Raw genomic sequence first — 20,765 nt, 5'->3', positions numbered from 1 at the left:
GATGTTTAGTTAAATGTATTCTTGTCTCCACCAGAGTCCAGAGATGGAGAGTACGCTAGAAACTGATTTGGCATCAGTTGTATACACACATTTTCTCTTCATTTACTAGTTGGTCTAAATAACTATTGTTGGGTTTATCTAGACACAAACCCCGCTGGAAAACGAGACACTCAATAACTGCACGACAAAAGAAGTCAAGACAGAGCTCTGTTGTCTTTGTGGCTCGCGAGGGAAGTCAGCCCAGGCCTTCACCTGTCCTTAGCCAACTTTGACTGATTCCTTCGCTACAGCCCTTTTTATTGTCAACAAGCAATCATTCATGAATATGCAATTACAAATACACGTGACATTCTTAAGCAGTCATATCTGAACAACATCAGTGTCTGTATTCTGTGTGTGTAGGTGCATGTATGTGTGTGTGTGTGTTTCCAGCCATACCATACATACACATATGACCTTTCAATGAACTTAAACTGTGTGTATGAGGTATGCAGAAAAGCAGACATAAGCGTCTTGCTAAACATAAAAACAGGGACTTGCAATAGGTCATATCTCAAATGAACATTTAAAGGTGTGAAGTCTTGCACCTCAAGAAACAGAACATGGTCCATTCCAAATGTAACATAGCTCGTCTCTGCACTAAGCTGCACTCTAAATAAAGAAAGCACATTTTGTCAGCACAGACACAGATAAAGGAAATGTTAGATGGTTGAAAATAAATCCTCTGACTGTCCGGCCTTTTCTTCATAATGATAGCCATATTAGGACACATAAAGGCAATGATTATATATCTATATATTTTAGCACAAATGACAATATAAGAAATATCAATTCCAACAACTATAATTATAGAAAAAATAAGGAGTGTGTATTTTTATCATCATAATTATAATTATAATAAATTATTATTATTATCATACTTGCTTAAATTTGAAGCAGTTATATGGTAAAAGGAGAGCGCTTGAACGCACCACGGTAATTTGACAGATTTTACACACAGTATTTGAAAGCAGCACAACTGTGTCGACAGAGCAGCGTTCAACTGCATTTTAGAAGCAAACAACACACAAAAAAGCTAATGTTGGTGAAGAAGAACAGGGACACAGGCCATAGATCTTTTCAGATACCAGTGACATGGGATTTGTAGTGTGCTTATCAGACCGGTGCTTATCAGACCAGTCTCTGGTAGCAGTTAGCGAAAACCTTTACATCACAGTAGCACTGTTATGCTGCCATCTTTCGGGGAAATTATGTCATTACACCGGTATGAGGTTGGGTATAGGTGGATTTGTTTTTTTGCTCGTGAGTTTTTGCAAACAGTCAGAAATGTCCACGAGCTGCAGTGAGTTAACATTTTGCACAAATGTTATTCAAATCCCAATGTTTGTTTGTTTTTTTGTTTTGTTTTTATCACATCTCAGGATTTTAGCCCCTGTCTGAACAACAACATCCTGGTAACGTTTTTAGTTTTTATTTTATTTTTTATTTGAATCAAATAGATTTTTTTTTTTAACAAATGTTTTTAACTTTTTCTTGTTTTTTTAATGCTTTACAAAATTTCAGTTATGAAGCACTTTGCAACTTTAAGAAAATAGCTATATGAATATAGCAATTTGTAATACAATATTTATATTTTCAATTAATGCTTTATCTGGCAAGGAATCGTAAACAGTTCCTTGATTTGCATCTTAACAATGACCTTTTTTTTTTTAGGAAAGATAAAAGGTAACAGTCTTGTAATATCCTCCAGTAACTCTCTAGGGTTGTGAAATTTGCCGTGTGCAAGCATTTCAAGTTCCCAGTAAAAGGTTAAAAGCTGCAAAATAACAAACTTAGTAGGTCTGAGATGGTCTGACTTATGTCTTATATTCAAATCGGGCCTGCATATGACTAGGACAATTTTGTAAGTCTCTAATAAAAGATGGGACTGTTTTGGAAAATGGATATGGTTCTGGACATGCACACTTTGAGTCTTAGATCTTTATGATGCCAAAATGCATCAGCAGCTACACTCCCTTGCTGTTCAATTCAATTTTATTTATATAACGCCAAATCACAACAACAGTTGCCTCGAGGCGCTGTTCAAACCTGTTTGCTAAGAGAAGTTGCTCAAAAGGAAGTTGACTTGGAGGGTGATATAGAAGCTTGTTATAGAGAGTGAATGTGCACGGGTTGCACCAAAGTTCAGTACAAAGAATTACTGTCAAACGTGAATCATGTAATCATGATCTAGTAATCCATGAGGATTTTTATAGAGTTGGAAATTAGCACAATAAGTCTCCCTTAATCTTTAATGTAGTTTTTTTTTAGTTATATCAGTTCTTCTGTTATACAGAACTGACACCCTAATAGTGACACTGAGCCATCATTAACTGCACATGTGGTTACTCTACTGCGCTACTATTGCAGATAAAAATGTCAGCAAAAAGAGGCCTACTATCATTTCAGCAGCTGGGAAAACAGACTAGACACCCACTGCTAGTCTATGCCAAGGAAAACACCTGGCCAACTTCCACCTGTTGGGTAGTCGTTAACTTACTTTTGCTGTAAATTAATTACTACATTGCAGTCCTTTCTGTGAAACAGGAAAATGGATGTGCATATTAAAAAAGACACATGAAAGCTTTTTTTTCTTTCTTTATTTCACACTAAATGAACAAACCTTTAGTATATGTTGAGGTAAAGTTGACCAGACATATCAGTAGCATAACCCTGGAGATTTGCAGAAATAGACTGATTTTTATCTTTATACACACAACACAGATTTTTAAAAAACTGTTCCCAAACAGAGTATTGTTAGTACTAAAACATAATTGGCTGCAATGAAAACAAAATAATAAAGAACATGGAAACTATCACACTTAAAAATAAATACATGTGTTGTTATGAACGTGGTCATGTGTGAGTGAAAAGCTAATCTGTGGCACAAGTTGTATATTTTACTTGTTTTTCCCACATATCTGGGGAATTATCTCATTAATTACAGCAGAACAATAAATTACGATGTTACTAAGTAAAAAATAGAGAATAACAGCAGAAATTGATTTATGAGGAATAAGTAGTGCACATATGATTGACATTCCTCTGGTAAATGCTGAGCCTGAATAGAACTGTAACATACGATAAATTACAAGACAGACAACAGAGTAAGATTGTAAATGTCATAAACATACGTCTGAGCAGCACGTTCACAAAATAAATAGGTTTACGGTCTAGACTCACAAAGACGAAATAAACTGAAATACAGAGGTCTGCACTGGCAGCTAAGGCTACGATGTTAGAACAGTTATATGAGCGCTACACAGCTTATTAAAGAGTATACTTACAAGCACCGCATGAACAGTATGAGGTGATAAAAGTTAGTTTTATGAAACATGCCTCTTCGGGTGTTTATAGAGTCTGTTAGTAAAACACACCAGTCTGCCCATTCACTGCATCAGGCAGCTGGAACTTGGCAGGAAGTCCTGGACGTAAGTGACTGCTGCTTTGGAGAGATAGGTCATGGTGCCATAGCTACCACTAGGAGCGCTGTCGTAGAAAAAGTTGCAGATTCCGGTTGCTGGGTCCTTCTCAAGGAAATACTCACTGGCGCCGTGGGATTTCTAAAGATGAAGAGGTAACGCAGAGTGAAGCTCAGTGAACGAATACTTGCAACAGACCAAAAACCTTTCTCTGTTAGTACCTGGTCACTGAGGAAAAGGTCATTGGCCAAATGCAAGACGCGATCCACGTGGATGATGCCGCCGATGTTGTCCACGTCTACGTCCGCTATCAGGCCCACAACCATCACCGTCTCCACTAGCAGCTGCCGGTACTCTGGCTGAGGGACGTGGTTCAGCACAGATTCAACCTGCACTGCAAACTTAATCTCTCCTGCTGTCATCTAAACAGAAAACACAGAATTTAAACACACACATATGCAGGAAGTCCAAATCTGCAGCAGGTCTGCGAGTATCTACCTCTCTTGTGGTAGAAGAGGGTAACACGTATCCGTCGATGGACAGACCGTGGCACTTCTGCAGGATCTTCCACACCTTTTGGTAGAAACCCATAGGTACTCTGTTGATGGCACCATCTAGCCTGCGTCTCCTCAGCCACTGGCCTTGCCTCTCCTCCCAGTGCAGCTGGCCGTCTCCTGGACAAGTGCTCACCGGGGACAGCATTCCACTGGGAGTGGAAGGGCTACTGCACCGCTGTGGCGAGCCAAAACATGTAAAAAAGGTTGAAATATTGGAGCACTTTTTTTTTTTTAGCTCACCAGACCACGAAATGACAGCTTTTCCACCTTTCATGCAGTTATCCATGCATACTGACACTCCATCAAACTTGGCAAAAAAGCACTTTAGTATATATGCTGAAGGACAAGGCTGCTATTATTATATTATTGGTGTTAATGATAAATACTCTAAAGAGCTTACTAACTAGTGTTGTAGCCGTAGTAACAGCCTGATATAGCTTGTGCCTTTACTAATTATCTTCCAACCAGAAATGATACAGTATAATGTTGCAACAGCTGCCACATTGCTTCATTATGATAAACACACCCAGGGTTATTTTTGCCAAGCTATTATAAATGCAGACGTCTCCCAGACCCAGAGATTTATGATCACAAGCTACCCCAGGCTTCGGCCACAGTAGAGCCCGTGCTGATATGAGATCAAATAAAAACGTTATGTTAACGTTGTTTTTAACATAATGCAAAGAATTGGAATCTTGTCTTGATATGTACTGTTTCATCATTTATAAATAGATGAAAGTTATCAATTGAGCTCTAACACACTATACTTGTTAGTTGGGTACATTTGTGAGCGCTTGCTTTCTCATTAAAACCGTTGTTAATAATAATAGATTACAAAATAACAGCATCCTCATCCTTAAATAGGTAAAGCCACGAGTAAACTGTAAGATATCTACATAAACTATGAAATCCGAATGGAGTTTGCTTGGTCTACACATACTTCCTATTGCAACCTTAAAACAAATAAGGTGACATGAAGCAGGCGAGGTGAAATGGTTTACCGTAGAGCGAGGCGATGTGACATTGCTACTCAAGGAAAAACCGCCACTGAAGATCTACACATGGATATGGATGACAGATGACAGAGAACAGTTTGAGATGGTTCACACGGCTGTCGCACTGCAAATATGATGGCGCTGGAGCCACACAGAGCAAGGGCATGAGTAAAAATGACAACAGAGCTGCGAAAATCAGCACACGAGAAAGACTGCTGTAAGCAAAACGATAGCTGGACAGGGCTGATCACAACAGAAATCCTTTAACAAACAAACCATGCCAATCCATGACCAAATGCTATAACAAGATGGGTTATGGGGGTGGGGGGAAAACAGCTTAATGAAGGTCTGGACTGGTTCATCAAACTGCAGAAAAGTTATCTGAAGTCCAAGTCTTGTTCTCCTACTGTCATGGGATGGGATGAGAGTCACTCCAGCTATGGATTTAGACTGATTTAGTCATTTAGACCAAGGTCAGAAAAAGTCACATGCTAGATATTATTAAAGCCAACCCACACTTGTAGGGCGAGAGTCATCCAGCTGCAAAAAGAGAAGAACAGTGTCATTATATTCACAGATAGATAGATAGATAGATAGATAGATAGATAGATAGATAGATAGATAGATAGATAGATAGATAGATAGATAGATAGATAGATAGATAGATAGATAGATAGATAGATAGATAGATAGATAGATAGATAGATAGATAGATAAAAAGGCACTTGAAGCAGATTAAATATATATACTTAAATTACAATACTTAGAATTCTATGTCCTATTATTCCCACCTGTTTTATCTCACTCTTTAGCTTGTGTATTCCTGTGCGTTCAGTCTTTGTAGCTCCTGTGTGACCTAGTTCATGGATGGATATCGCAGGGCTAGTGGCTGCAGACTGGATTGGGCGCACTGATGGGAAAAAAAACAGGAGTCACAGATCAAAGATTCAGGATTGTTTAAGGGGAAGTCAAATAAATTTTTTCCTGATTAATCATTTTAAGTAACAAGGTTCCTGATCTGGTGTAGAATACATAGACTCTGTGTGAGAGCAACAAAATATATGACCATGATTATTACAAAGGTGTTCAGCTGTTCCTGAGGGATGAGGGATGGATGCATAGGGAACAACAAAACTCACTGCTTCTCTCCACCCCAAATTCTTTGCCACTGAGGATGTGATGCAGTAGGTTCTTCATGCCAAATGGACTCAGGCTCATCAAACTCTCTGACGCCTCCTCCCCTACAAAGACATTTCAAGCTTTTCATATTGCACACTCTGCAGACTTAATTCCTTTGCTCAACCACTCGGTTATGCGTGCATGTGCATGTGTACGTTGTGTTTGGGTGTTTTTTCCTACCAGAACAGTGCAGGCTGCGAGCTAACTCAGTGGCCATCACTTGCATGATGAGTCCTATCCTGAGTCTGAGCATGTCCCCGAACAGAGCGGGCTGGGAGCGCACATACATGGCTAGATACACCATGATTTCCTACATGACAGACACACACAGTTCAAGGCTGTAAGATTGGTGTGTGAAAAAATTATCAGTCAGTCCAAACGGTGACTGATTTACCTGAGTGACCACTGCTACACTGATGTCCTGACCACTGGCTTCGTAGATGAGGTTGTTTAACTCATCTGGCGGAAGAGGGCTGAAAAGAATCAGGACAGAGACCTTGGATTATTATTGGAAGATTTCTTCAGCCACACTGTTTTACTGCAATAACAGCTTACACTGTGATCACTCTTTCCCTGGGTTGAGGAGGTAGACCTACAGTCAGCTGCTTGTGATGGGAAATCAGATCTGTGCAGGCCTGCAGAAAGGACAAATACATGTGGAATGAATTATTAATAAATGGCCATGGACACTGTTGATCCTGTTCAAAACACACCTATTAGGAACTTCCTAAATCTTACTTGTAGCATGAGTGAGTGACTGAAGCTGTTTGTTGCAGGAGGAATAGGGTAGGTCAACAAACAGTCAGCAATGATTCAACAACACTGGATCAGAACAAGTCCAGATATCTGATCACAGTGACTGATCCACATGGAAGATACCAATGACATGGATAAAGACTGAATATATAAGTATACATGATTTATGATATATGTTTGTAAGGTCAATTTGTGGCTACATGTGGAATGGCATCATCATGCTGTTGGTGGTAGTGCTGTCTTACTACTTAGGTGTCCAAGTCAAGCACATAATCTCTGCTGCAAGTTGCTGACACACTTTGTTTAAAATAATCTCCAACCAGGTGCTAAGCCACCTTTTTCCTAAGACACTGACCTCAGCGAGGACCTCCACCCTCTTGCGCAGTATTCCAGAGATGTACCTAATGAGCCCCCACTCTTTACAGGCTCCGGCTTCTACGTACAGCTCCTCCAACAGTGATCGCACACTGACCCCACCCTGCCCAGGACCTGACAACTCCACCAGCCAATCAGCTCCTCTGCTCAAGAGAACAAAAACACACGATGGGCAATTACAAAAGCAGCATTTTTTAATCAAACGTTTGCTCTACTTTTGTCTTGATAATCATACTTCATCACATAGAGAATGTAGAGGATGTCAGCCTGGTCCTGAAGAGTGGGGCATTCTTTTAGCTGCCTGACCAATGCTTCAAAGTCTGTGTTGCCCTGAGAGTCTCGCGGCAGATGAAGATCAGCAGCAGAGTGTGACTAGTAAAGGAAAAGTGCCAGGGTTAGACAAATGTACTCATAGCAATACTGACGTCATGAGAGAAGTGAGTTTGCTGGTGGAAGGATGTGCTGTGCCTACCTTGTGCTGTTTCGCCTGTGGGCCGTGCTGAGGATGAGGAACATCAAGAAGGTTGAGAGATTTGCGATGTTTGCTCTTGACCGGAGTCACAGGCAGATACATGGAAGACTCTGAAAATACGTGTCATTAAAACGGAGCATTAAAAAGAGAGTCTCTGCTTTTTAACACACTGGCAGCTTATTACAAAAAAATGCCTTTTAAGGTCTCTGCTTTGCTGTTAAACAGGGACCTTTGCTTATTACTGGATTATTATTAGAAAATTCCTTCAATCACAGTTTTTACTGCAGTAACAGCTTGCACTGTGATGACTCGTCCCTTGGGTTCAGGAGGTAGACCAGACCTGTGCAGGTTTGACAGGCTTGACAATGGCTTAGTGTTTTAACAAGATTTGTTACTTTGATGTCAAAAAAATCTAACATCAGTCTTATTATATCATTACAGACTCCTTATAAAAGATGGCTGTGATAGGAGGGTGAAGCCAGTGCTCGAGTGCCATAAACCTGCCTGTCCTTCTAATGGCCAGCAGGGGGTGAAAGTCCTTGCTTAATGTGTGACCTCAGCAAACATTTTCAGTCACACTGACACTGTGCTTGTCTCAAATAAACAAAACAACCAAAACGCTCAAGACAAGGCTTCACAAAACAATTGGTGGCATTGTGGTGACCACATCCATCTTTTAAATACACACTATGGTTAGTGTATCTGCACTAGCATGAAAACTAGCATGGTCATTACATTGTTGAGAAACTCACTGGGAACGTTCAGGCCCTGGACCTGCGCCATAAAAGACAGGATGTCTCTTGTGGTATGTTCTGGACTGAAGACATGGTGCTGCCCCCTCTGGATGGGAGGAAGATGGCACTTGGTAGTGGTGCTGTGAAGGAGCTGGGTGAGGTACTGGTCAAATACATCTTCTGAGTCATCTAGAGTTAAATCGAATTGAACCATGTTTACAAACAGGACAAATTAATTGTGCCACACAACTGCTGTACAGTCTTGGACAATAAGTAATTACCCGAGGGACGACAGATATTATACTCCTCTCCATATCCATCATCATCATCGCCTCCATCCTCAAGCAATATGTCATCATTCTCTTCATCCAGGAAGCTGAGACGAGTGTGAAAAGAAGTGGTCTGGACACTGGAGACGTCTGACATCTGCACCCTGTAGTGGTCAGCCACAAACTTTATACAAAAGTCACATCATCTGTTGTTTTAAGCTATAGAGGGAAACAAACCTCGCTCCAGCAAAATAGCCATCCTGTAGTTTCCTTAGAGTTGACAGGATACATGAATCAATTGTTTCTCCATCTTCATCTAGACAGAAAAAAGATGGACATTCATCAGGTAAAAAATTAGGAGCTACTCACAGTTCATGTGTTCAGCAGTGACATCTCCTGTTTGAACATGCAGTCTAAACATCTAAGTTTATTTTTTATATTAGCTTAAAAATACAGTACATTATTAATTATATTATGTAGAACAATTACAGACTGATATGCTTTGGTTATTACCCAGCATGCTACGGGTGATTGGGAATGTGAGCGTGGGCCGCCCTGTCATCCTCCAGCAACAAGAGAGATAGGCCAGTTCGGTCCGTAACATCTCCACAATCATCTGGTTGTCCAGAGCCAGATAGAAATGGTGCTGATCCAGAAACTGAACAAAGGGGGGGCCAAGCAGAAATATAGAAATTCAAATATTTATTGTTCAATTATTAATGTTAATGTGGCTAACATAACAAGGTCACAACATGCCCTAGTTTTACCTGAGGGGTGAATATGTAAGAGCGATTTCGGATCTCGTAGAATTTGGATGTTCCCAGGACACCAATGTGTCTGTACGGCCGCCCACTCAGACTCAGTTTCTTGCTGTTCCCTGTGGCAGAGACACCAGATGGTACTCTTATTTATTTTAATATGAACACACATGCACAGGTGTACACTGTAAGGAAAAGAGTGCTCGTTTACCCAGTCTAACATAGACATGGCTCAGGATGCGAGCTGGCATGACCCTGATGGGCAGAACTTCTGCCATCGTTTGTACCTCGATCCCCAGATCTCTTAACAACTCCTGGATCTCCTCCGACTCTGCTAGAACACAAACTAAAAACAAACAAACATATAAAAAGCAATTTAGATATTTAAAGATTTTTAAAATATATTAAAATGTTGGTAGTTCAATATCTGGCTGCTCCAGTCTGGATGCCAAATATCCTGGGGCAAGTTACTAAACCCAAGTTGCTCTCCGATGCATTTATTGGAGTGTTAGATAAAAAGCATTTAAGCATAAAAAAGTGCTTGCATGAATTGGTGTGCACAATGGTGCATTGGTGTGTACAAAAATATGCTGACTTTAGAACATCAGAAATGACTAATTTCAGAAATGTGACATTGGTTACTGAAGCTGAAAGTCCCTCTATTTTCAAAGCAGTGTTTAGTTAATATCTTGCTTAATGTACCAGACTTTAACTCTCAGCCCATATCAGTTTCCTACAAATTAATCACCAACCTTGTACCACAACATCTGGTTTGAAGCTTGTAGAGAATCTCCTGTTGAGCGGATCTATCTCTCCTGGTGCTAAAAAACCCTTAATCCGAAAAGAAAAGGCAAGACGAAGCAGAAGATTTATAACATTCGTTGAATGCTTATACGTATAAAAAGTGAGGTGGTTTTTGTGTATTGAATGTCTGTTAGAATACTGCATTATTCCCAATTTGTCTGCCATACACACAATGATAACAAACAGTTGCCTTGTGGCTAGCTAACATTTAAGCTAGTGTGTAGCTCAGGACCTACCTCAGCCAGAAGGCACCCCAAGATGTAGAGTGACTGTCCCCACATGTGTGGCAGCTGACCCATGGCTACCCTGTCTACTGAGTGAGGATTGCTATACTCCTCCTCAACCTGCAAGAGGTACATATTTTTTTGGTATCTTAATAAACAGATATATACACTGAAACAGTCCCTGTCTTTATCACAACAGGTAAACAGAACAGCAGGGAGCAGACAGAGTCTGGAGCTAATATTTCTACCCAACAGACTGACAATGTATGAGTAAAATTAGCAAAAATAACCCTTAGGTGAACAAAACTACAACTTTATAGAATATAGATGATGACAAAAAACAGGGAAAAGAGTATTAACCGCAGCAATTAGCTAATTAGCAAATGCTAGTATGCTAATGTTCCCTAATTAGCGCTAAACCATCATTAGTTAGCTAATTTTTCCACTTGTCTAAAATTTGTCATTAAACAAAGTTTAATGACTTCTACAAACTATATAGAACAAATAGTAAATATATAAATAATAAATAAAACATTTTTTTGGCACAACCATTTTTTTACCTTTTGATTTTTAGAGGACAATGCAACGAATTATGGTTAAACTTGATACTGAAAAAATATAAAATAATACACTACAATAGCATTGCACATGTAAAAGCTGCTCCTATGGCATATGTGTCATATTACAACAGACATTTTAAAAGTATTCTTCATGAAAGACTCAATTTTGTATCTTTGATTAAGTTTCTTTAGACTAATTTACAGCACAATCTTGAGTCCCCCATCATTTTGTATATTTCACTAGGAAAATGGGAAATAGGTGCAGTGATTTAATTGAAATATATGCCAAAGAAATGTAGTAGACAAAAAAAAGCTTCTTTCGTCCTCCCCAGATAGTAACAAAATGCTTCAAGATATAATTTATCTTTCTTTTTTTTTGCCAAGTTGTCTGTTATGTGTTGATACAACACAGGTTCATCCCTTGAGTTATTTGCCTTTTTATGCCAGAACAATTCACAGGTCAGTAACAACAAACCATAAAAAGCATTTCTCTGAAAATGGTCAGGTATGAGGACTGGACTGAAAAAGAGGATGCCAATGACCAAAGACAAACTTCGAAAGATCTTCAGAAAGCTTAGAGAATTACTGCTCAAGACCGCTTTAAAAAATTACTGGTCTAACAAAACAAAGCAATGAAAGGTGGATTAGGTCAGACCATGACACAATAATGTAGCCCTTACTATGAGAACGGGTGCATACAGTGGGGCAAAAAAGTATTTAGTCAGCCACCGATTGTGCAAGTTCCCCCACTTAAAATGATGACAGAGGTCAGTAATTTGCACCAGAGGTACACTTCAACTGTGAGAGACAGAATGTGAAAAAAAAAATCCATGAATTCACATGGTAGGATTTGTAAAGAATTTATTCGTAAATTAGGGTGGAAAATAAGTATTTGGTCACCTCAAACAATGAAAATCTCTGGCTCTCACAGACCTGTAACGTCTTCGGTAAGAAGCTTTTCTGTCCCCCACTCGTTACCTGTATGAATGGCACCTGTTTGAACTCATCATCTGTATAAAAGACACCTGTCCACAGCCTCAAACAGTCAGACTCCAAACTCCGCCATGGCCAAGACCAAAGAGCTTTCGAAGGACACCAGGAAAAGTATTGTAGACCTGCACCAGACTGGGAAGAGTGAATCTACAATAGGCAAGCAGCTTGGTGTGAAAAAATCAACTGTGGGAGCAATCATCAGAAAATGGAAGACATACAGGACCACTGATAATCTCCCTCGATCTGAGGCTCCACGCAAGATCTCATCCCGTGGGGTCAAAATGATCATGAGAACGGTGAGCAAAGATCCCAGAACCACACGGGGGGACCTGGTGAATGACCTGCAGAGAGCTGGGACCAAAGTAACAAAGGTCACCATCAGTAACACACTACAACGGCAGGGAATCAAATCCCGCAGTGCCAGACGTGTTCCGCTGCTGAAGCCAGCGCATGTCCAGGCCCGTCTGAAGTTTGCCAGAGAGCACATGGATGATACAGCAGAGGATTGGGAGAATGTCATGTGGTCAGATGAAACCAAAGTAGAACTTTTTGGTATAAACTCAACTCGTCGTGTTTGGAGGAAGAAGAATACTGAGTTGCATCCCAAGAACACCATACCTACTGTGAAGCATGGGGGTGGAAACATCATGCTATGGGGCTGTTTTTCTGCCAAGGGGACAGGACGACTGATCCGTGTTAAGGACAGAATGAATGGGGCCATGTATCGTGAGATTTTGAGCCAAAACCTCCTTCCATCAGTGAGAACTTTGAAGATGAAACGAGGCTGGGTCTTCCAACATGACAATGATCCAAAACACACCGCCCGGGCAACAAAGGAGTGGCTCCGTAAGAAGCATTTGAAAGTCCTGGAGTGGCCTAGCCAGTCTCCAGACCTCAACCCCATAGAAAATCTGTGGCGGAGTTGAAAGTCCGTGTTGCTCGGCGACAGCCCCAAAACATCACTGCTCTCGAGAAGATCTGCATGGAGGAATGGGCCAAAATACCAGCTACTGTGTGTGCAAACCTGGTAAAGACCTATAGTAAACGTTTGACCTCTGTTATTGCCAACAAAGGTTATGTTACACAGTATTGAGTTGTATTTTTGTTATTGACCAAATACTTATTTTCCACCCTGATTTACGAATAAATTCTTTACAAATCCTACCATGTGGATTCATGGATTTGTTTTTCACATTCTGTCTCTCACAGTTGAAGTGTACCTCTGGTGCAAATTACTGACCTCTGTCATCATTTTAGGTGGGGGAACTTGCACAATCGGTGGCTGACTAAATACTTTTTTGCCCCACTGTATATCTGTCAAAATGTGGGACCATGTTTAAAAATGGCTGTAATTCCTACATAGCTAATGCAATACTTTTGTTAATACTCTTAAAACACACATTCATTTTAAAATATAACCCATACTATGGTGGTGTACAGAGGTACTAACTGCACTAACTGTATCTTGTGCTCTCCGTGAGTCTAGGATACCTTGTCAGGAGGAACAGAATAAAGTTCAGGCACCAACTTAATGCCATTCTTCCCTCTGATTAAAACACCCTCCAGTGCTTCACGGTACTCTTGCACCTGTACAAAAGCAAATTTGTTGTTATTGTTAAAAAAGCCATATCCAAAGTGACTCAATGATTGTGTGAGTACAGCAGAAAGTGCATATGAACCAGTGTCTTTGGTTGCTTTACCTGAACTTGATCACCAGCAAAAATACCATCCAGGATGAGGTAAGTCCAAAACACAGGCCACTCACACTCAATATTCTCAAATAGCTTGAGCTCAGCAGGATCATAATGCAGCCGAGATGGATCCTAGAGAGAAAGATCAGGAGCTTACATAAGCTTTCCTGCAAAAAAACATAGACATCTATACTCTTCACTAAAAAAGAGCACCTCCTCCCTGGTTTCGCTGCTGTAATGCATTTACATGTCCCATGAGCCTTAATACTAGAATATATCACCTCTTTGGGACAACGATATCCGTCCCTGATAAAGCGACAGCAGCCATAGCGACCCTGAAATAAAGCAAAGAGTAGAATTTAAAGAGCGCAGGTCAAAATACCAAACAATATACTTTTCCTTGGCAGAAATGTCCAGCTTGTTTATGCTTTGACTTCACCTGCAGTTTGCTTATGATCTCTGACTTCGTCACGGCCACCAGGTCAGCATCCTCCACAGCAAACGCAGGGAAAGAAGTAATGGACAGAAGACCAGCATCTATTTCCTTTGAAGTTGAAGCTCTTGGCAGCATGGAGCACAGAATAGACTGAAGGGGAAAAACAGCACGCTGAATACAAGAAAGACAAACAGAGGTGATGCTACCATAGCTAAAGGCTAATTAAAAATGATACCTGACAGTGTTCGACTTCATCAGGCAACACATGGATTACTGACTTTGGCCCTCCATGAGCACCAAACAGATCCAGCTCATCTATAGCTTCAAGCGCTGCCTGCAACGTGCATATGCAGATGAATCCCTATATCCATGAATGGACAGTACAGTGTATCATAAATGCTGATAATTATTAAATATCACATATCCTTTGTACCTTAGCCATTCCTACAGAGCTGGCATTGAGCTCAGGAATGCCCTGGTTAGTCTTGTCACCTCGTTCCCACATTCCATAGTCCTGCAGTGGTAAAAATGGTCATGGCTTCATTTCTTTATAGCAACTCTCCAGTACTGAAACTCATCATGGCACTGAAAAGCCTATTCCACTAATTTATCATTAAACTATGATAACAGAAACAAAACAAACAAACAAACAAACCTCTGACTTTTTACTAATAATTCTTTCATTCATTGTTTCAAAAACCTGTGGTTACACTCCTCTGAAGTCAGTCCAAAACCCAGAAGTGTTTCCAAACATCTGGACGTGTTACAGTAGAAGACTCGACATGCACATACTTTGGGAGCAGCTTTTATTCTGTGTCTTTTCATTTAACTACTCATATGTCACCCTCCAGACACCACATACCCAAACAAGACCTCTAAAAAACATTACCCACCGCTACTTTGTAGGCAGCCTCTATGTAGAAGACCAAGTTTTGGATGAAGGCTACCTCGTCCAGGTTGGAAATGATACGAAGACCTGCGGGATAAGATAACAACTATGTTCAGTTCTGTTTGAACAAAGGAAAACTCATTCTTTAATAACATGATGTTACAACACCAAGGCAAAGAAAAGGCAAAAATTATATATATACATAAAAAAAGCAGTCTGCATCACTATTGTACCTGAGGCTGTCATCTGTGCCAGCATCAGCAGGTAAATCGAGGTGGCGTCCACCTGGAGATGACCCCACTGATCATCTCTGACCACTGTGGCACAAGTGGGAGTATCATATTTGGCATGCAAGCAATCTTTTGTACTCTGGGTGTGTTTGAACTTCTCCACCTTGGCCACCTGGAAACACATGACCAAAGACTCATTGTTTTTTGTCTATAGCTTTAGCTAAGTTTATAATGAGTTTCTTCATAAGCTAATCAGCAACGTCAATAATTCCACAGTACAAAGCGACGTCATCAAGTTGTTTGTTTTGTTTGCCCAGCAGTCCAATACTCAAACCCAGGGTATATCTTACCTGTCTCATCATGCACTGCAGAAGCCCCTGCATCAGTTTCACCACACTCTGCCAGCAAACAAAAACAGCTCTATCAGTAAACGGCAAAAATCTCACCGTGATGCAATTTACTTTCTATTTCTAGCAAGCTGGAAAGGAAACAGTTACAATCATCTCTTGTAGCTCTGTGTATTTATTCTCACATTTCCCACAAGAACCCGTGGAGGGGGGCTCGAGACTTTTGCAATGTGCTGTATTCTATCAAACAGGTTAGCAAATTTATCAGCTTGGACTATTAAACACTGACTCAAAGTTACAAGAGCTAAAAATGTACTTAAAAAATTCTAACAGAACTATGAATTGGGTTTTTTTTCATACACATTAGATAATTTTTAGCAATTCGTTTAATGAATCTTAATCAGAAACTTTTATCAGTGCTGGCCTGATTTTAAAGTTAGACATTATAACACCTTACTCTATAATTAGGGGCAGAGTGCTACTTGTTGATTGATGGCACTCAGTACATGCACTATGTACGTATGTATGGGTGAAAGCCTGTGCATGTTCAGCATGTGCACTATGTTATGTCAGAATGAAATAATCCTTTCCTCTTTCTTTAATCCTCTTCTTTCTAAAGCCTACTAAAACGTTATGATCGCAGTGCTGACCAAAACAAATGTGATTCTTTTATATTCACTTTCACTTTAAGCTATTTAAGAGTAAAACAATATTTTATGTTGAGCTAATGTGATACTTTAGCTTAACTACAGCCCACATTCATTAAAGTTTTACTAAGTATTGCTATCCTCAAATATTTAACCCGTCATAACTGAAAGAATGCACAGGCCCCTTTTTCACTCGCTCTATTTATGTTGCAAACACACCTGCTCCAGTTCATAAGCTTTGGCCTTGTCTTCATCGCGGTCTGCATTCTTCCGGTAGGCCATTCCCAGCCCCCACACCGCCAGGACACTGTAAACATTATCCCTCACCCAGGCATCCTTCTTCTGCGCACTGGCAGGAAGAAGTCCTGTCACTGGATTCTGAAACCAAGACACATGTGACATGTTAACTAATAGTAAAGACAGGGGTGGTGTGAAGGATACAGTTGTGGTCAATAGTTTACCTGCACTCATCATGAGCCTGAATGTGATCATAATTGTGATTTAGGGTTTTGTTTTGTTTTGTTTTTTGAGAGTTGAATGATTGTACCACAAACACAAATCTTTAACATTTCTGAGGTCAGGGCTTTGGGAAGGCCTTTACAGAAGCTCCATTCCAAAACCAATTCTGGTGTGTTTGGGATCATTGTCCCGTTGGAAAACCCAACTGCGTCCAAGTTTCAACTTTCTAGCTGTTGATCTGACGTGAAGCTGAAGAATTTGAAGATAGTCATCCTTCATTATTCCATCCACTTTGTGCAATGTACCAGTATCATAAGCAGCATTACAGCTACAGAGCATGATGCTACCACCACCATGCTTGACAGTTTGTAAAGTGTTCTTAGGTTTGAAAGCCTCAGCTTTACTCTTCCAAACAGCTCAATGTTTGTCTCATCTGACCATAACATTTTTCTCCAGAGAGTATTTGATTTATCCATGTGGGCTGGTGCAAATTTTGGTCAAGCTTGAAGGAGCAGGAGCTTTTTTCTATAATCCATGTGTGAAAGATCCACGACAAGACACACAGCTGCAGCTTTTTAGCTAGCTGCTGAACACTCCACCAACGATTACAACGCACAGACAGGACCCAATACACACTTTAAGTCGACGAGGCGTGATTCTTCTTTGGCTATCACAGATTCATAGCTATTATTCTTATATGTGTTACTGTGATCTCCTATGAGCAGAGCTGAAAATGAATGAAAGCATGGTCCCACTGATTACAATTCAAACTGAAATTGTTAAAAAGTATCAAAGTCCTTTGACTGAAAGTTACTGAAAGTTCATGTGTGCCCAATAACAATAATACAGCAGTTGCAGTTTATATTTGGAGGAGCCTGAGACATCAGTGTGTCACCCCCTCCTCTCTCACTAAACATATACCCCGACATATCAGTATATGCTATGCCTGGAAAGCTGATGCTGTTTCCTATCAGCTGAGTACTCTCTGGGTCACAGTTTAGCATAGACAGCTGTTGATGGTGCCTCAATGTGAGCTCAAGAGCCAGGAGATAACAGTACATAGCTTTCCAGTCCTAAGCCTGTTCCAGTGCCTGAACTTTGCCCACACTTTGTTTATTTCTGTGCAGCTCACTTTTGGCTGAACTCTAACCTATATGGGCTGCAAAACATGTCCATACCTAGAATGCTTCTGAAGGAGAAATCAAGGATATGTGCATAACTGAAATCCATAACACTGGGTCCTGGTGTTGTCTCGTTTAAAGTTTACATGACTTAAACGTTCAAATGGACTATAGTGTCTGAAATAATGTATGAAAGTATTTCATATACAACCACGTACATTCTGCAACATCTAAACTAGTACACGGGTAGTAACGCATCAGTAACTGTAATCACAGTATGCAACATACTTCATTTTGAAATAAGTGCTTCCACATTTAGATCTTGAATTATTGCTTCATTCAAACGTTTCTCAGTAACATTGCGCAAAAAGGGGCCCTTACTCCACTCCACCTTTGCGGAAGTGCTCCAGCTTTACTGCGCTGCCTCGTCTCTGGTGCATGTCTGAACTCACCTGATGGCACAGGATAGTCTCCTGGACCAGCCGGGCATAGCCGTCCAGCCGCACTCCTGAGTTACTGCGACTCCTCATCCTCTCTGATCACTGCACACAAAACGACAGTTTAAGTCTCAGCGACCGCTTAAAGCTCGGCATTTACTTCTTTGTAAACGAAGCTTCGAACACCACCGGCTCTCGCTTAATAAATTAGGTAGGCTGTCTTACCAGGCAGCGACCCATCCTCCCACTCCTGTTTCGCCGACTCGATCCCCGCAGAGGCTGCTCTGCTAGCGCTCGCTAGCCGGGTAGCATCCAGCTGTTTTTTTGACGATATCAACACGTAACATTAAGCTTGCAGCATGAATTTTCAGGCACACAGGACCACACGGCCCGGTCAAAGCGCCTGATAAGACGAGTCAGGGCTCGCAGAAGACAGGACGTGAGGTCTCACAAACACAGAGAGGCTGGAGGGCAGAAACGTCTGTGAGCGGCTGTACATCCAATCTGTAAAAGAAAAATACATTATGTTCTTGTTGTTTCCCTGCTCGACGACAGGGGGCGCCAGATCACTTTCGTTCCTTCCACTCCAAGGCTTTAAGCCGCGTATTCACTTTATTTAGAAATGGGGAAAACTGACCGAGTATCCTGCTAGTTTATATGGCTCGTATCACAAACAATAGATTTATTACATGTACTGTTGGGTTTTGGGGGGTTTATATTTTATATACAAAATGTAAATAGTTTAAGTATCTAGCTATTAAAATGCATTCAGCTAGAGTTTCCCTTTATTTCCCTCGATTTTAAAGCAGCATTAAATAAAAACACTCGTTGAGTACCACAGAACTGTACTTTTGCACATTGCTTAAAATGTAATTCATGCATTGTTCTTTGTCCTTAAAGTCATCATCACTGTAAAGAATATACAGTTGGTGTATTTTGTAAATGTTGACAGTATAGACGACTTTTTACGTATAATCTGAGAAAGATATACCAGCAGAAAAAAACACAAACAGACATAAACTTCCCTTGTTGTTTATTATTTATGTATACCAGGACTATATTACTGTGCTGTAGTGCAGATTCAGTATTTTAGTCCAGTACTCAAGTAAATGTATCTCCAGTATATCTTGATTTCAAAATCAGGGAAAGTAAAGAACAGTTAAAAGTACCATTTAATTGAAATATACATAGTTAAATGCATAAAAATATGTGGTCAAAAGATGTCATGGTAATTTGAGGCTTTTTATGATTTCTTCAAATCATAAAAAGTTGTTTTTCCAGGAATGATTGCATAGCGTATGTCTCTAATGGCTGTTAAAAAAGAAAAAGAAAAAACAAGAATTGGGTGTACAAGTTCATAATGATTTTGGATTTTCTGGGGGGACTGGAGTCTATCCCATCTGCCACAAGGCAAGGTGGAGTACACCCTGGACAGCTCACCCATCTGATACACAGAGACAGAAAACCATTCACACACATATAACACCTGTAGGCAATTTAGAATAACTTATCAACTTAAGCCACTAATTTGCAAACCAGCATATCACGCAAACACCAGGATAACATGCAAACTCCACATAGAAAGACCGAGACAGATGATGGATTTGAACCCCTTTCGAACATGTTTTACAGAAAACTGCTCCAACTGTCAAGCATGGTGGTGGTAGCATCATACTCTAAAGCTATTTTGGAATAATGAAGAAGGACTACTTCCAACTTTGTCAACTTCACCTCAATTGGAGATAAATTTATCTGAATTTCAGGACTGGGACCACATCTCCATACACCTCCCTTCTGGATCTCTGTCTAAATATGACCCCCAGACACTACAAGCTGCATTTTGTGTGCCTGACCCTCCCTTCCATTTTCAATTTATACTTGTCATTAGTACATGGAGATCTGCGTGGCTCAGGAGCCACCACTAGTTCCCTCTGAGGCAAAACAGTTCCCCAAACTGCAGCCTCAATTCATGCTCAAGCCATCTGCCATTATCTATTAGAAATGCTGTCAAAACTAAAATGAGGACGTAGTCACAGATAATGAAATCAACAGCTAGACACAACTGGGTATTCCAACAGGACAATTACCCAAACACACATAAAAACTGGTTTTGAAATTAATAATGCAAGCTAACATTATCCTTTTAGAGCGGCCTTCCCAAAGCTGTGACTTCAACCCTTTTGAAAATTTGTGGACTATGCTTAAAAGCTGGATCCGTGACAGGAAACCAACCAATTTAAATTAACTCCACTATTTCATATATATATATATATATATCTTCATATATTTGAAGAGTGTTCAAATATCGAGCCAAAATAATGCCGCATTGTTGAAGCTTGTTAATGGCAACCAAACGCATCTGGTCAAGCTG

General features: G+C 40.4%; 1 protein-coding gene across 4 annotated transcripts; it reads right to left on the bottom strand.

Annotated features, from left to right (window-relative positions):
* Nucleotides 1-2,622: 2,622 nt before the first annotated feature.
* phka2 (phosphorylase kinase, alpha 2 (liver)) lies at nucleotides 2,623-18,902 on the bottom strand. Of its 4 annotated transcripts, XM_026164125.2 has the most exons (33): nucleotides 18,620-18,902; nucleotides 18,410-18,499; nucleotides 16,597-16,755; nucleotides 15,734-15,781; nucleotides 15,387-15,555; nucleotides 15,158-15,240; nucleotides 14,698-14,778; nucleotides 14,500-14,598; nucleotides 14,268-14,414; nucleotides 14,110-14,163; nucleotides 13,838-13,960; nucleotides 13,629-13,724; nucleotides 10,597-10,704; nucleotides 10,309-10,387; nucleotides 9,768-9,902; nucleotides 9,566-9,675; nucleotides 9,312-9,456; nucleotides 9,036-9,114; nucleotides 8,811-8,962; nucleotides 8,548-8,718; nucleotides 7,796-7,905; nucleotides 7,559-7,695; nucleotides 7,304-7,466; nucleotides 6,748-6,827; nucleotides 6,587-6,665; nucleotides 6,373-6,502; nucleotides 6,153-6,254; nucleotides 5,805-5,923; nucleotides 5,530-5,553; nucleotides 5,020-5,073; nucleotides 3,960-4,193; nucleotides 3,683-3,883; nucleotides 2,623-3,602 (listed from the first exon to the last, which is right to left on the bottom strand). In XM_026164125.2, exons 2-33 carry the CDS (start codon nucleotides 18,485-18,487, stop codon nucleotides 3,429-3,431), a joined length of 3,723 nt encoding a protein of 1,240 aa, XP_026019910.1. In that variant the 5' UTR covers nucleotides 18,488-18,499; nucleotides 18,620-18,902; the 3' UTR covers nucleotides 2,623-3,428. The 4 variants fall into 4 exon arrangements, with proteins under 4 accessions (XP_026019910.1, XP_026019928.1, XP_026019920.1 ...); XM_026164143.2 differs by lacking the exon at nucleotides 5,020-5,073; XM_026164135.2 differs by lacking the exon at nucleotides 5,530-5,553.
* Between the last annotated feature and the right edge of the window lie 1,863 nt (nucleotides 18,903-20,765).

Source organism: Astatotilapia calliptera, chromosome 1 (assembly GCF_964374335.1).
Source record: "Astatotilapia calliptera chromosome 1, fAstCal68.1, whole genome shotgun sequence".
Taxonomy (NCBI): Eukaryota; Metazoa; Chordata; class Actinopteri; order Cichliformes; family Cichlidae; genus Astatotilapia; species Astatotilapia calliptera.
The sequence above is the reverse complement of the archived record's forward strand: the minus strand, read 5'-3'. Positions and strand labels throughout refer to the sequence as shown.